The sequence below is a fragment of the Lepidochelys kempii genome, chromosome 2, assembly GCF_965140285.1.
Source record: "Lepidochelys kempii isolate rLepKem1 chromosome 2, rLepKem1.hap1, whole genome shotgun sequence".
In the NCBI taxonomy this organism is placed as follows: domain Eukaryota; kingdom Metazoa; phylum Chordata; order Testudines; family Cheloniidae; genus Lepidochelys; species Lepidochelys kempii.
The window spans coordinates 169,069,325-169,083,273 of NC_136381.1; the positions used below are offsets into that span (position 1 = coordinate 169,069,325).

Consider the following 13,949-nt stretch of genomic DNA (forward strand, 5'->3'; position numbering starts at 1 on the left):
AGCACTGACGAACAAAAAAGAACAATGTTAATAACTGTAATTTTAACTGAATAGAAACTAAACGTTAGGCTGCTCCATCTCTATGTGCAACAGCAGGTAACATTACTGCCGAGCAAATGTGAAAGAACTCGTAGTGGAAGCGAGTTTTTAAGAAGTTTATTATTTTATTTTAGCTGTCCTTTTATTTTAGTAAAAAGAAAAAATAGGACTACTCGGCAAAATGCTGAATAAAATATGAGAGAAGCTCGTTTTCAGTTGTTCAATAAATCAGGGATTAAGACAGTTTGCTGATACATGTAAACAAATGGTTTAAAAGAGATCTGCTGCAAATTTATTTAGTTGCAACCTGCAAATCCTGACTAAATGCAATCTATTATATAGCATATGTTTTATAGTAGTGCCTGATGGTGACAGCCAAGGATTGGGGCTCCAGACACTAATCATTTGAAAAATTACTTCAACTCATATTCCATCAGGTGTATGAAGAAAGGAATGAAAACACAAAACACTAGCAGTAGTTAGAATTCAAATGTAATACCGTGACTGTATTTCTGAATAACTTTTCTATTCAGAAAACTAGATTATTGCACTTTTCTACATAATATCTTATAAAGGTAGCCACATAGTTTCAAATAAAGCAGGTCAAGAACATATTTTTCCCTGGGCGGATGACATTTCTTATTTAAAATTTTCAATCAAAAAATGGACTTTTTTCACAAAAGCATATTTTTGTGGAAAAAATTCTGATAGCAAATTGTCCACCAGCTCTAGTTTGCAATATCTCTTCTGATACTTATCAGCTTGCACATAAGTAGAAAACCGTCTAGCAGCAGCTGGTGCTTGAGATGGCTTCCAGTCTGACACCAAGACCATCTTGCTGTTAATAACCCCAAATGAAGAAAAAGATTCCATCTCGGATCAGTTACTTGGTTCAAAAATCCATACTCAGGACAATCATGAGGGTATTACACAAGCACACACACACACACGAGCTGAGATTTTCAAAACTGTTTCGAGGATTTGTACATTCAATTCCCATTAATGTTTGGGAATCTCATCCATATATTTTTTTCAATATATGAAAACAATAAAATAATATCTGACCCCCAGAATGTCTTATAAGGCAAAAGAGCCCAAGGTGGTTAAAATGACCTGCTGTTCCACAAACTATTACAGCTTATTATGAGTTAACAAATATTCTATAAAGTACACAGTACTATGTAATCAGATGCATACTGCTTGATTCTGAAATCACTGGTAGCATTGACACTGACTTCAATGAGCTTTGGTTCTAGCACATAGTAATATTACTGACTTAATTATATTTTGCACCTGTATTCTTCAGTACTATATAAATCTAAGAATTTATTTTAGGCTGAAACGTGGGCAGTACTGTTAGCAAGTGGAAACAAATACAATTTTGAAAACTATATCTTTGGCAGTATATTCATCTATAAAAGTCTTCAATAAAAAGTTTTTAATAATATAAAAATATTCTTATTTTCCAAAAATTTGAACATATTTGAATTATAGAAGAAAAATGGTATAAAATTATCTTAAATCCAATCTTTATGAAAAATAAAGAAAAACAATTTCTGAAAGTGTTGTGTTAGGAGAAACTTATCAAGTGTCCAGAGGTAAATCAGAAAAGCAACTGCTTGTTATTAAGAGGTAAATTAAACTGCAACATCAACTTGGAATCCTCTATGCTTCATAGCTACACGTACAACTCCACCAGCACGATACTGAGAGGCAACACACTAAACCAGTGAAACACAACAGGCTAGTTCTTCAGCGAGGGTAAATAAGCATAACTCCATTTAATTTGATCTAGCAGCAGATCTGGACCTGCATCTTCAGACATTTTCACTGGCTGACAATACCCTAAGAGCAGCACATTGTCATCTAGCAGCTTCTGAGAGTTGATTAAATCTTTCACGCATGTCACATACACTACAAAATATCAGCAATGTTGGGGGTGTGCCTGGGGCTTCCTTACATCCTGCATTATTAGCCCCTGGTGGGGCACTGGCAGCAGCCATAATTTAGAGCAGGCTTAAGGCTTCTCTAATTTACTGCAGGAGACCAACACCATCAACCTGGCCTGGGAATCATAGAGCACAAAGGTGGCTTAAAGCTACATCTACATCCTCCCTCCAGTCCTGAGTTGTACTACTTGCTGAGGATCAGAGATTCTACAAAGTTTCACTCAAAACAAAGCAAGTGAAATAAGTTTCCAAGTTTAGTTCTTTATATACCATGATCATTATAAAAAGGTTTTGCTAACTACCTATCTTACCTATTTCTTGGCTTTCAAAGAAGGTAATGAAAAATATTCCTTGCCCAAAGGCAGTTGTAGACAGAAAGCACTGCAACAATAGAAAAGAAACAGGAGATGAACATAAATAAATCTCCATTAACATATTGTGTGATGTAAATAACTATAGCACTGTTCAGTGCAAATGGAGAAGCAATGGACCTTTCAGTTCTAGAAAGGTTAACAATCCCATCTTTCATTTACCTTTTTTGAACCTGAACAATATTTACCTGCATTTTGCAGAAATGTGCTCTCCAAATAAAAGATTGTTATGTATCAGGTTATTAATATTTGAAGGCATTATTTAAACACTATCACAATTTATGAAGCATCATAAATCCTCCATATATTGCAAATATATAATGCATAGCATTGGAAAAGTGGCTAATGCAATTTATTTTCTGTAGCAAGTGAATGACCTTAGAATTCACAAGAGACAGGCTGATGGAACACACATTATACTGTACAATGGGCAGCTATTCTACTGCAAGGAAATAACATTTTATTTCCAGTGGAGCAGTATAAATTGCACCATACTGCATCAGAAAAGTACAAAATGGAAAATGACTAACTTCAGTGATGTAATGTAACAAGGATGGAAGAATTATGGTAAATGGAAAAAATCACTAACCAGCATCAGAGGGAAATAAATCATTACTAAATACTGATAAAATATATGCATTGTTGTATGAAAAACGTTCTATAGTTTGAAAGTCAGCAAATCCAATATGTTTCACATTGTTTAAAACAGAAAGGCAAAATTCTGCCAGGGGCCTGGAAAACAAGTATAACTTGCCTCTCTCTCAAAGACGTACACCACTACAGATGTAGGCCCCTGATCAGGCAAAGGCTTATGTACATGCCTATCTTTATACACTGTGAATAGTTCTATTGGCTTAAAATAAACACATGGATAAGACTTTGCAGGAAGAGAACACACAAGATAGGCAGTGTATTTAAATATACAAATGTATTTGTCTTATAGGAGTGCCTGGAGGCCCTGAGCAGGATCCATTGTGTCAGGCACATTTAAAAAACCAGCTTCTGCCCCTAAGAGCTTATGTCATTTGCATACGATGTAAAGACAGGTGGATAATACAAGTATATGGTGGGGAGGACAAGGTAAACATTGAAACAACCGAGGTAGCTCTCTCAGCCTACCCCATGAAAAACATGGTCTGGAATGATGGCTACCTGCTGTGTGACCAAGGGCCTGATTCAGTTCCCATTCTAGTCAACAGGAGACTTAGAACTCATCAGTCAGAATCAGAATGGGTAAATATGTATTCAATAGCATAAGGGTTGAATGTGTGCAGCTGGCAGCTCTATGCGTAGCAAACAGAGTATAACATACTATTCAACCCTAAACACTGATCTATTGCATTTCTGGTTTGTTTTTCCCTATTTACAGTGTCACTTAGATTGTTTAATTCTGTGTATATAATATTTAATTTTGCAGATATGGAATGAATAGGAGCTTAATGGTGGGTAAAACTGTTTTTTTTTCTGATATTAAAAATGTTAAAAATTCAACAAAATTCTAAAGAGCTTAAAAAAGTGTTGTTTTGAGACAAAGTCCTAAACATATTTAAGAAAGTGCAATATTTGCATAAGCTGTTTGTGTTTCTTGCATTAATGTTCAAGAAATTTACAGGCATAAATTAATGTTATTCTTAATGGAATAACTTCTGGTCTCTATTGGGCCTCAATTGGAGAATAACAGACTCATATTTGGATGTACTCCTGCAGTGTTTACACAGACATAGCACATTCCCTTCACTTTGTGTGTTCATCGATGAACACTTTTGAACTACAGTACTGTTGAGTTTAATATTAAATTACAACTGGTATTCATTGTATATTAGTGTTCTATTTTTTCCCCTCTCTGGAGAGGATTAGGTATATCAAATAAAAAAGAGGAATCTTAAAATACAGTAGTAGGAGTAGGGTTTGTTTGCTTGCTTGTTTGTTTTCCTTGAATTGGAAGGAGGTCAGGTGAGCTAACATAGCTGTGATCCTGACTTGACAGTACCTCCAGAATAAGGAATACCTATTCCGAGAATACAGCAGTCAGGAGAACAAACATTGCTTAGATCAGACCTTATCAGAGATTTTCATTGTGACAAAAGGAGGGTGCTTTGCAGAGCACAGTGAAACACAAAGCAGAGGATAGGAAAATGCCACCTAGGAACTCTAAATAGATAATGTGGTAAAGTAGTTCATGACTAGCTGTTTGAATTGTAATTTATAATGTAGAATAGTGAACATAAAACAAAATTACGAAACATGATTTTCAATAGTAGAATTTTAAAGGAAATCTCATTCCTCTCCCCATACATAGTACCCTCTGCAAAGAGCAGGATGGGCAATATGTATTCTTACAGATCTGTTTGTCTTGTAGTTGTATTTTAAACAAAGGAGTGATTTCTATAGTTCACTGGTAAGTTTTATATTCATTTTTTCTGCCCAGGATAACCACTAATCCTATAATGGGATGTCAACCACTATTTGAGAGCACATTAATTTTCCAAACTATTCTTTTTTTTTGTAAGACTGTATCATGCATGTGCATTGGAAATATGGAGCCTTATGGTTTCCATAGGGTTCTGCCAATTTCTTGAACATTCATGTTAGATTCCACTCTGTTGTGTTCAAAGCTGTATTTCTCGACTGGTTTTCTATCTAGGAAAGCCATGCAATTTCAGTGAGATGTAAGAGCAAAGTAGGAACATCTGGACAGGAGAATGAGGGGATTTGCTAAAGGTCACATAATTATGGAAATGAATCGATCAACAGTTTTTAAGAAGAAATACTTACTGTAATGATCTGAAGGGCAAAGCTAAGTTGGTTCTCCAGGACCAACAAAACTATGTAAGGTAAAAAGCTGATCACATATATAAGGCTGGCACAGAGAGCTGCTGTATTGGCACTGCTAAAAAATGCACCCAGGAGGTAGCTTAGCATAACAACCGCCACTCCAAAATCGAGGATGAAGAGGAAGACTAGGAAGCCATCGCTGTACACAATGATGCCGCTCACTTTTAAAATGATGACCAGAGCACAACTGCTTATAGTGAGCACAATGACATTCTCCAGAAACCAAGCTAGGAAATGAATGGCAGGAGTCACACCCATTGTCTTCATATACTACAAGAGCAGAGAAACATTTTATAATTAGTCACAACTTTTTTTAAAAAAAATTAACCATCAAGAGATATGCACTAGCCTCCCAAGTGACCATGTAATCCTATTATCCTTACCCCTGTGTTATACTTTTCCCACTCTCTCCATGTGCTGTTAACTCCTTCTGTTGCTCTCATCTTAATTTAAGGCCCAATTCTGTAGACGCTTGCTTTTGAGCATAATGCATATGAGTAACCCTATTGACTCCAAAGGGACTACGCACATTCATGAACAAGCGTTTGCAGGATCAGAAACTTATATTGTAACCTCTCTTGGGTAGAGAATCCACCTTTATTCTTTCAAGTGCCGTACACATCTATGTCATTAGTATAAAATAATAGTAGTAATATAAAAGCACTATAACCATAAAAATAATGGACGACTATGAATGATTATCAGACACAGACTAAAAGTGCTATGCAAAAAAAAATTAGAATATTGTAAAAATATGAAAAACAACCTTTCCTTTATTTTTGCTGTTTTCTTGCTGAACTTAAGGGCAATTTCTGAAGAGAAAATGTGCTATTTCTCATCCAGAAGTAAATTTGGGGAAATTTACAATTTCGCCTATCACAAAATTTTGAAAGGTGATAGGAAAAAAGGACAAATTTTCACCATGAACTAATCTTTTGCATACATTCGTGAAACTCTCAGATTTAACATTGCTCATATGGCCAGAAATAATTGTCACATGCATCTGAGCCCACCATTCTAAAAAAAAACAACACTTTGTTTTGGATTCTAATACACTATTTCTCTAGTGTTTTTCCAAAAGTCACCTTGAAAACATTGGTGAGTTAATACTTAAAACACCTCTGCAGAGTAGATAAGCCCTGTTTTACACATTGGAAAACCAAAGTCTAGAGATTTTAAATGATTTGCTCAAGGTCAAACAGGAAGTCTTCAGCAGAACCTAAAATAGCATTTGAATTCTTGTGAGTTAAAATGTTGTTATATCCATATCTAAATATGTGGCTTTTAGGTTTTGATCCTGCAAAATACTGAGTACCTTCTGAGTGCCATAAACTTGTCTCCTTGACTTCAAATTTAGCTGTGATTATTTGTCTTTGTAACTGTTATGCCTCCGTTTTCTCTGTGTACTTTAAATCCCTAAAGACTAAAATCCCCAGCCATTTTTACTCAGTTCAGAATACCTAAAGGAGACCCTACTTTTTTTTGTTGTTGTTGTTCTCCTAATCTAAAATAAAGGTAATTCTGAATGAAAGTATGTGGCTGCTCTTTGAGGATGGATAAACATAATAGCAATTGAAGGCATTCAGCACCATGGAAGATTGGGATCTCTATCTGCAAGACTTGGTTCAAAGAAAGGTGCTCGGCTTTAAATTTCATAATTCTGTCATTCACTGCTCTCCTTTATTTCAACAGAGATAAATCTCTGCAGACCAATGAGACTCCAAGAAATATCCCTGTGAATCTGATTTGGCAGCTGAAACTCAGCTTAAGAGCCCAGGAGAGAGTGAAAGACAAAGCAGATGCATTATTGTTCACAAAACCATCTCTTCTAAAGTTTAGTGTGCATTTTCGGTATACCCCTCTAAACCAGTTTTACAATCAAAGGCTCAGCTAACTGTTACCTCTTCAAGATGAATCTCCCTCTCATAAACCCGTTTTCGGACCATGCCAGCAACAGATACCATCCATGCTAACATCATTATGAATGGAAAAAAGAAACCAATATTGTTCAAGAACCTGTTCAAGCAAAAATATACGTGTAAGACTCAGAGGAGAAAGATGTAAAAATAGAAAGTCAATATTTTAATACTCAGAAAATATTACAATATATAAAACAATTATTGAGGGTATGATTTTACTCAAGACTAGTAACAATACTTCCTTTGCTGCTACTAGTTAAACATGCGTACTATAATTTAATGGTAAAATATAGGATCAGTATATAGGAACATGTAAAGTGTATCTCCAAGACAGTGACACTGTATTTGTATTGAAGAAGAATAAAAGTCCCAAATTATTTTAATGTTTTGCAAGGTGCTAATTGCAAATAAAGATATTTAGAGTGCCTATTATGTTTACAAGGCAAATTTTGCTCCAGTGTTTGCGGCTTGCATTTCAGTTATCTACTTTTATCTTTTGTTTGTATACACTAAACACTTTGCAAACCAACAGACAGATTCTCAGCCTCTGCTATCCATAGTAGAGGGGATAAATCGCACATGAGCTGGTTTCTGCTGCCTGATCATTGAGCTAGTCCTAAGATAGCTCCAGCCCCAGTGTAATTTGGAAAATCCTTTGGGCTGCTGTAAAGTACACGTGCTGATAAGAACTCCCAAAGAGGATTGTCTGCCATATAGGAATCTCTCAGCGTCCTTTTACCATATCCTCTTCTCCCTCTATTCTTTCTGCCAGGAATGGCAGAATGAGATGCATAGGAGCCAACCACACTGGTTCTATGCCATAATAGGGCAATCACCAGTTAGGAAGACCTGACAGCTTCCCAACCCCTTTATACAGCTCAGCCAGATCACAACCACACTATTGAGAGTGCAGCACTAGGTTCAAAAGCAGGGCGTTTACTTACAGGTCACTGGTGTGGCATGGATATGGCATAGCTTGTACTTGTATTTCTGCCTCAGAGGCATCTGCTCCAGCGTGTACTGCAATGATGGCTTTTTCAATCATGTCTTGAAGTGGAACAAAGATGTAGTTGTATCTGAACCCATCACCTGGCAGGTTTTGGGGATGGGATTTCCACACTGGGTTTTTTATCAGATCTGTTCTCATGCTGTACAGAATGCTAGTTCTAATTGTATAAGAAATGTGTTGTGAGAGGTGGCCAGCAGAATCTTGTCTGCGTCTCCTGTTACTTGAGGTGTTGAATATAATACCTGATCAAAGAAAGGAAAACAAAATCAAGAAGGGGTTTCATGGATTGGAAATAAAACTGGGTAAATAACTGATTTATCACTATCCATTCCAAAAGAATTTAAAATTTTAAAATTGTTATATTTTACCCCAAACAAAAAAATTTTGCAAACCAAAAAGTTTAAAAAAATTTTTCAGGTCAAACCAAATATTTTGTTAAAACTTTTTAACACATATATATTTCAGGTATATTTCTAAACAAGATGTTTTGAATCAAAAAATCAAAATGTTTCATTATGAAAATGTCAAAATAAAATTTATTTTTATTTTATTTTTTTTTTAACCATGATGTTAAAATTGACACATTTAAAAAACGTTTCAGTCAACAAGAATTTGTTTTTTTAGCAAAAAATAAAAAGTCTTTCATCTGGAAAATTTTGTCCAACTGTAATTGGAAATGCTACAGATTTTATATTCCTGTCCCTTTTATGTCCTGTGTCTTATGTTTCTGCTAGGATGCTGCCAATGAATAGTCAGTCATCCATCTTCAAAAAAGGCCACATTGTCTTCTTGTAAAGAATGTGGTATTGGTATATTACTTCCTTGTACTGTAAACCTGAGATTCGTACTGGTGGGATTCCAGCACAGAAACATGAAATCCTTCAAGTCTATATTCATCACCCAATGCATTTTTTTTAAATTACCAGAGGCACCTTTTACTGTTAATGTTAACACAGTTAAAGAGCTTGATATTTTATCTTAGTACTTAGCCTTCTAAGATCTAGAATTACCCTCTTTTCTGTGGGCCTGGACAAAATCTTAAGAAAAACTTCCTTGTACTTTGTCCTCTAGAACTTGTTCTCCAGACTTGCTTTCTGAAGCTGGTAAGATGAATTCAGACAGAGTACCAATAGACTAGGTTCCTCCTATCCCTTTTACTCTGCTATATTTTCATTCTTGATTAAGAGAAAAAGTTGCCCTTGTCTTCTTTTAAAAGGTGTGGTGGGATATACAAATCACACACTGGACAACAAAGGATTAAGGAGCTGCTCTGGGCTCAGCCAGCCCTACCCACTACATCTCCAAGAGAGTCACAGGCTGGAGGGGAAGCTCAAAGGTAGCAGAACAGCTCACTTGTGGGAAAGCCACGGAAGACAAAGGACCTCTACCTTGCAGCCCTTAGGAAAGACAAGATCTCATCTGTCAGGTGAAGGTCCCTCCCTGAGGGAAGGGAGGACCTACTTTTGATAGATTACGTAACATGTGCAAGATCACACAGGTCATCTGTGGCAGAACTGGGAATAGACCCAGATCTTCTGAGCACTAGTCTTGTGTCTAGATTTTAAATTGGTCTCACCCCCATCTCTGCTTTACCATGACTTCTCTTATAACTCCTAGGAGCCCTGGGGCCTTCAGTGCGGAACTTCGTCAAATGCACAAATTAAAAATTAAAAAAAATGGATAAAAACGTACCCCATTGACGTCACTGGCAAAGCACCTATTGACTTCAATGGGGCCAGAATTTTATTCTCCTCTCCAGGGAGTGCTATGTACCGGGAGGGAACAGTTCAGGCAGGGAAAAGAAATTTCTACAATGGTGAATGACTGTTCTTTTGCTTCCTTTTACAGCCTTATCAGCACAACAGGCAGATTTCCAGCAGTGGAGGAGGCATTTCAAGGAGGTGGGACAGAGACATGACAGAAGAAATAATAGAACTTGCTCAAGAATTAACTTAGTCTGTGTAAATGAGCTGATTTGAAAGTTACCTTCTTAAGCAAACAGGCTTCCTACAAAGATTAATTTTCTTAACTCTCTTCTGCAACACCAAAGGATATGAAATTTAAAAATCAGAGGAGGAAAAACTAGGTGATGCTGTCTTAAAAAAGCAATGAAATAGCCTCTTTTGCATATTTTGTTTTCAAACCTTTTTATTCTATGGCTTCATTCCACTCTCGCTGTATATTCATAGAATCACAGAATCATAGAATATCAGGGTTGAAAGGGACCTCAGGAGGTCATCTAGTCCAACCCCCTGCTCAAAGCAGGACCAATCCCCAACTAAATCATCCCAGCCAGGGCTTTGTCAAGCCTGACCTTAAAAATATCTAAGGAAGGAGATTCCACCACCTCCCTAGGTAACTCATTCCAGTGTTTCACCACCCTCCTAGTGAAAATTTTTTTCCTAATATCTAATCTAAACCTCCCACACTGCAACTTGAGACCATTACTCCTTGTTCTGTCATCAGCTACCACAGAGAACAGTCTAGCTCTATCTTCTTTGGAACCCCCTTTCAGGTAGTTGAAAGGAGCTATCAAATCCCCCCTCATTCTTCTCTTCCACAGACTAAACAATCCCAGTTCCCTCAGCCTCTCCTCATAACTCGTGTGCTCCAGTCCCCTAATCATTTTTGTTGCCCTCTGCTGGACTCTTTCCAATTTTTCCACATCCTTCTTGTAGTGTGGGGCCCAAAACTGGACACAGTACTCCAGGTGAGGCCTCACCAATGTCGAATAGAGGGGAAAGATCATGTCCCTCGATCTGCTGGCAATGCCTCTACATATACATCCAAAATGCCAATAGCATTCTTGTCAACATGGGCACACTGTTGACTCATATCCAGCTTCTCGTCCACTGTAACCCCTAGGTCCTTTTCTGCAGAACTGCTGCTGAGCCATTCGGTCCCTAGTCTGTAGCAGTGCATGGGATTCTTCCATCCTAAGTGCAGGACTCTGCACTTGTCCTTGTTGAACCTCATCAGATTTCTTTTGGCCCAATCCTCTAATTTGTCTAGGGCCCTCTGTATCCTATCCCTACCCTCCAGCGTATTTATATTACTATCTGTTGTTCCTGGTATCATATTTATTAGGTATAACTGACTCCAGGAATTTGTTTAGTAGTGATTCCTCAGTTATAATAGCAATATCACTCGTTTTTATTGCTTGCATTACAGTGTTCAAGAATCACGGGTATAATTTTAGCAGGCAAATGTGGATTTTTTTATTGTATTTTTACCATATGTGTTTTCTATGTGTTTATTACTCTCTGTCTTCCTGGCTGCCACATCGCTGAAGCACTCTTGTAACAGGGAAAATATGGGAATGATAGTTTTATGAAATCAGGGGTTTCTTGTCAGTACGTATTTTAAATGAGATACTTACTTGCCAAGAAATTATTTTGTTGCATGAGCTCTTGTGCCTTCGCCTCCAATTTCTCCACAGATTCAAGATGCTGGAAGCGATCCAGTAACACACAGGAGGAGATATTTACCATGAGCTCTGCCAATAGGTTAATCTGCTCAGTCACCGAGTTGTGAAGCATTTTCTCCATCATAGACTCTGAGAAGAGTAAACACATTGGGAACTATTGGTTTCAAGGCAACATATAGAGGTCAGAGCCATGTTTTCTTGTAAATGTATTGTAGAACCATAAAACTATTTGTAAAATATCATTTAAAGGGGAGATTTTCAGAAGTGCCTAGGAAATTGAGGAGCACAAGTACTATGTTGTAGGACTATGCTCCTAAATCCCATAGATGCATAAAGTCCCTCCCTAACTTCACATTCCATTCCAGTGCAGTGAGAATGCTATGGGTATCCCAATTTTGGAAAGATTACCTTGACCATGAGATAAAAGAATAGTGAATTTTATGGGTCAGATTCACCCCTACAGGTACCAATTCCATCCCCTTGCTCTTGTGAGAGCAGATGTACAGGAGAGTGACTACTCATGGGAGAGCCAGAAGAGTTTCCATCTGGGGAGCAAGTCAGATTTGAAGTCCACACAGGACTTCATAAGAGTCATAAGGCAGGGGCTGCCAACACAAAGCCTGTCCTCCAATTTCTACTTGAGCCCAGTTCCAAACCTTGTCTAACTGGATATCCTTCATCTGGTACTTCTGTGAGGAGGATGAGTGAAAGGGATGTGTGTGCCTGAAAGCGGGCTTGTACTCCCGTCTTAGAATACTCAGAGGAGAGAGGACAACCTGCTTTGATTCTGCAGCATTTTCTGCCACTATCTTATCTAGCTTTTCTCCAAAGAGGAGAGATCCCGTGAACTCAGAGGAGCACAAGACTTGCTTGGAGAGGCCATCCAGGGGCAAAACCACATATGCTTCCTGGCTGTTGGCTTGGATGTCTGGCTGAGAATTTCATGGTCGCAAACTTCTCAGGATGCGGGGTGGGGGAGGGGGGGCGGGGAGACACAAAAACAAAAACGCACAGAAAAAAAAACAACCACCACATGTGTTGCATTTATCCCAAGTCCTGCTCAGATTTGGAGTCCGAGAGCTCTCCTTCCTCCAAAGAGGAGGAGGCGCCTGAGCCAAAGGATGTTTACCTTTTGGACTTTTTCTTCCCCCTTGTATTCTTCTGGGGCTTTTTTGACCTTTTGGCATGCTTTGCAGGCATTACTACCTGGCTGCAACCAGAGTGTAATCTTCTGTGACTTGGCTTGTGCAGAGTCTAGAGCTCTCTAGAAACCTCTCCATCTAAGTCTTCCCCTTTGGGGTTCCTTTCCTCCTGAGCAGGAGATGGAGTCTCATTATCAGCACTCCCTAATTCAAATTGGGAAGGAGGAGGGCTAGACATGAGCGCTGCTACTCTTCCCAAGGTTCTCAATACCCATTTTAAGATGGGGGGAGGGTGTGACAGCCCTGCTGAGGTCTAATCTGTGATTCTTGGTCACCCCAGGATTTACAGCCTGGGTCATCTGGATGAAGCCTTCTTCTTTCTCAGAGCCTGTCACTTTTCTGTTCTGTCTTCCCTAGTTGAATTTTCTTCAGTGGAGTCATGGCTATTTGTGGAGGTAGGGGCCCCAACATGCCTGTCTGAGCTAGGTTCAGGTAACTGGGGGAAGGCTGGGCATAATTTATTCTCTGTTGAGCCTTGGAAAACTCCCTCCCCTATAGAGCACCTGTTGGACTTTGCCAACAGAGGAGCTCAGCAGGGAGATACTGCAGGAGAGGTGCTGGGTGGCTGTGACCACAACACTGAACAAACCCTGTACCAGGAAAGAGGCTTGGAAGAAAGAAAAAGCTTGTTACTGCCCCAAAATGGTTAGAAAATCATAAAGGCAGAAGGAAAGGGTGGAAGCAAATGAACTGTCACTTGACTGCTGCCATGGAAGCAGAAGATCTGGCAGCATGCAGGAGAATGAGGTGTGGCCAGCACACACTTGTGCTGCAGCTTGGAACCACCTCCAGAAACTGCAGAGAGTGGATGGGATTAGCTCAGTTGTAACAGAATTGTGGGAGATGCTGGGCTGCAGAAATCCCTGGTCTGGAGGCCCTCCGATCGTTAGTGATGTTTGGATCTGGAACTTCACAGCTGGCCTCACTCTAAAATTGAACTTCCACCAAAACCAGGAGTATGAACATCCTCAACCTTTGGAGGAGTTCAGATCTGCAAATAATTTTTTGTGGATTGTGCTAATTATATTGGAGAGAATAATCACAACAATGGGTTTACAGCACGGGGAAATTTTAACTCAAAACAATTCTTACTGCAACTGGATTTAACAGAAACTTGTGAGGAAAGTCTAACACACCCACAAAACTAGCTCATCTCCCAGCAAATAATTATTCACATTTGAGGAGTGAAAAATAGGTA

General features: G+C 38.5%; 1 protein-coding gene across 1 annotated transcript in view; it reads right to left on the minus strand.

The window, feature by feature from the left end:
- ABCA13 (ATP binding cassette subfamily A member 13) overlaps nt 1-13,949 on the minus strand; it is a 227,009-nt gene that overhangs the window by 167,042 nt on the left and 46,018 nt on the right. The window contains exons 15-19 of the mRNA XM_073329650.2: nt 11,502-11,678; nt 8,058-8,364; nt 7,096-7,210; nt 5,135-5,464; nt 2,300-2,369 (exon numbers count right to left, since the gene is read on the minus strand). Coding sequence (XP_073185751.2) covers nt 2,300-2,369; nt 5,135-5,464; nt 7,096-7,210; nt 8,058-8,364; nt 11,502-11,678 — 999 coding nt within the window. The remainder of the gene's footprint in view (nt 1-2,299; nt 2,370-5,134; nt 5,465-7,095; nt 7,211-8,057; nt 8,365-11,501; nt 11,679-13,949) is intronic.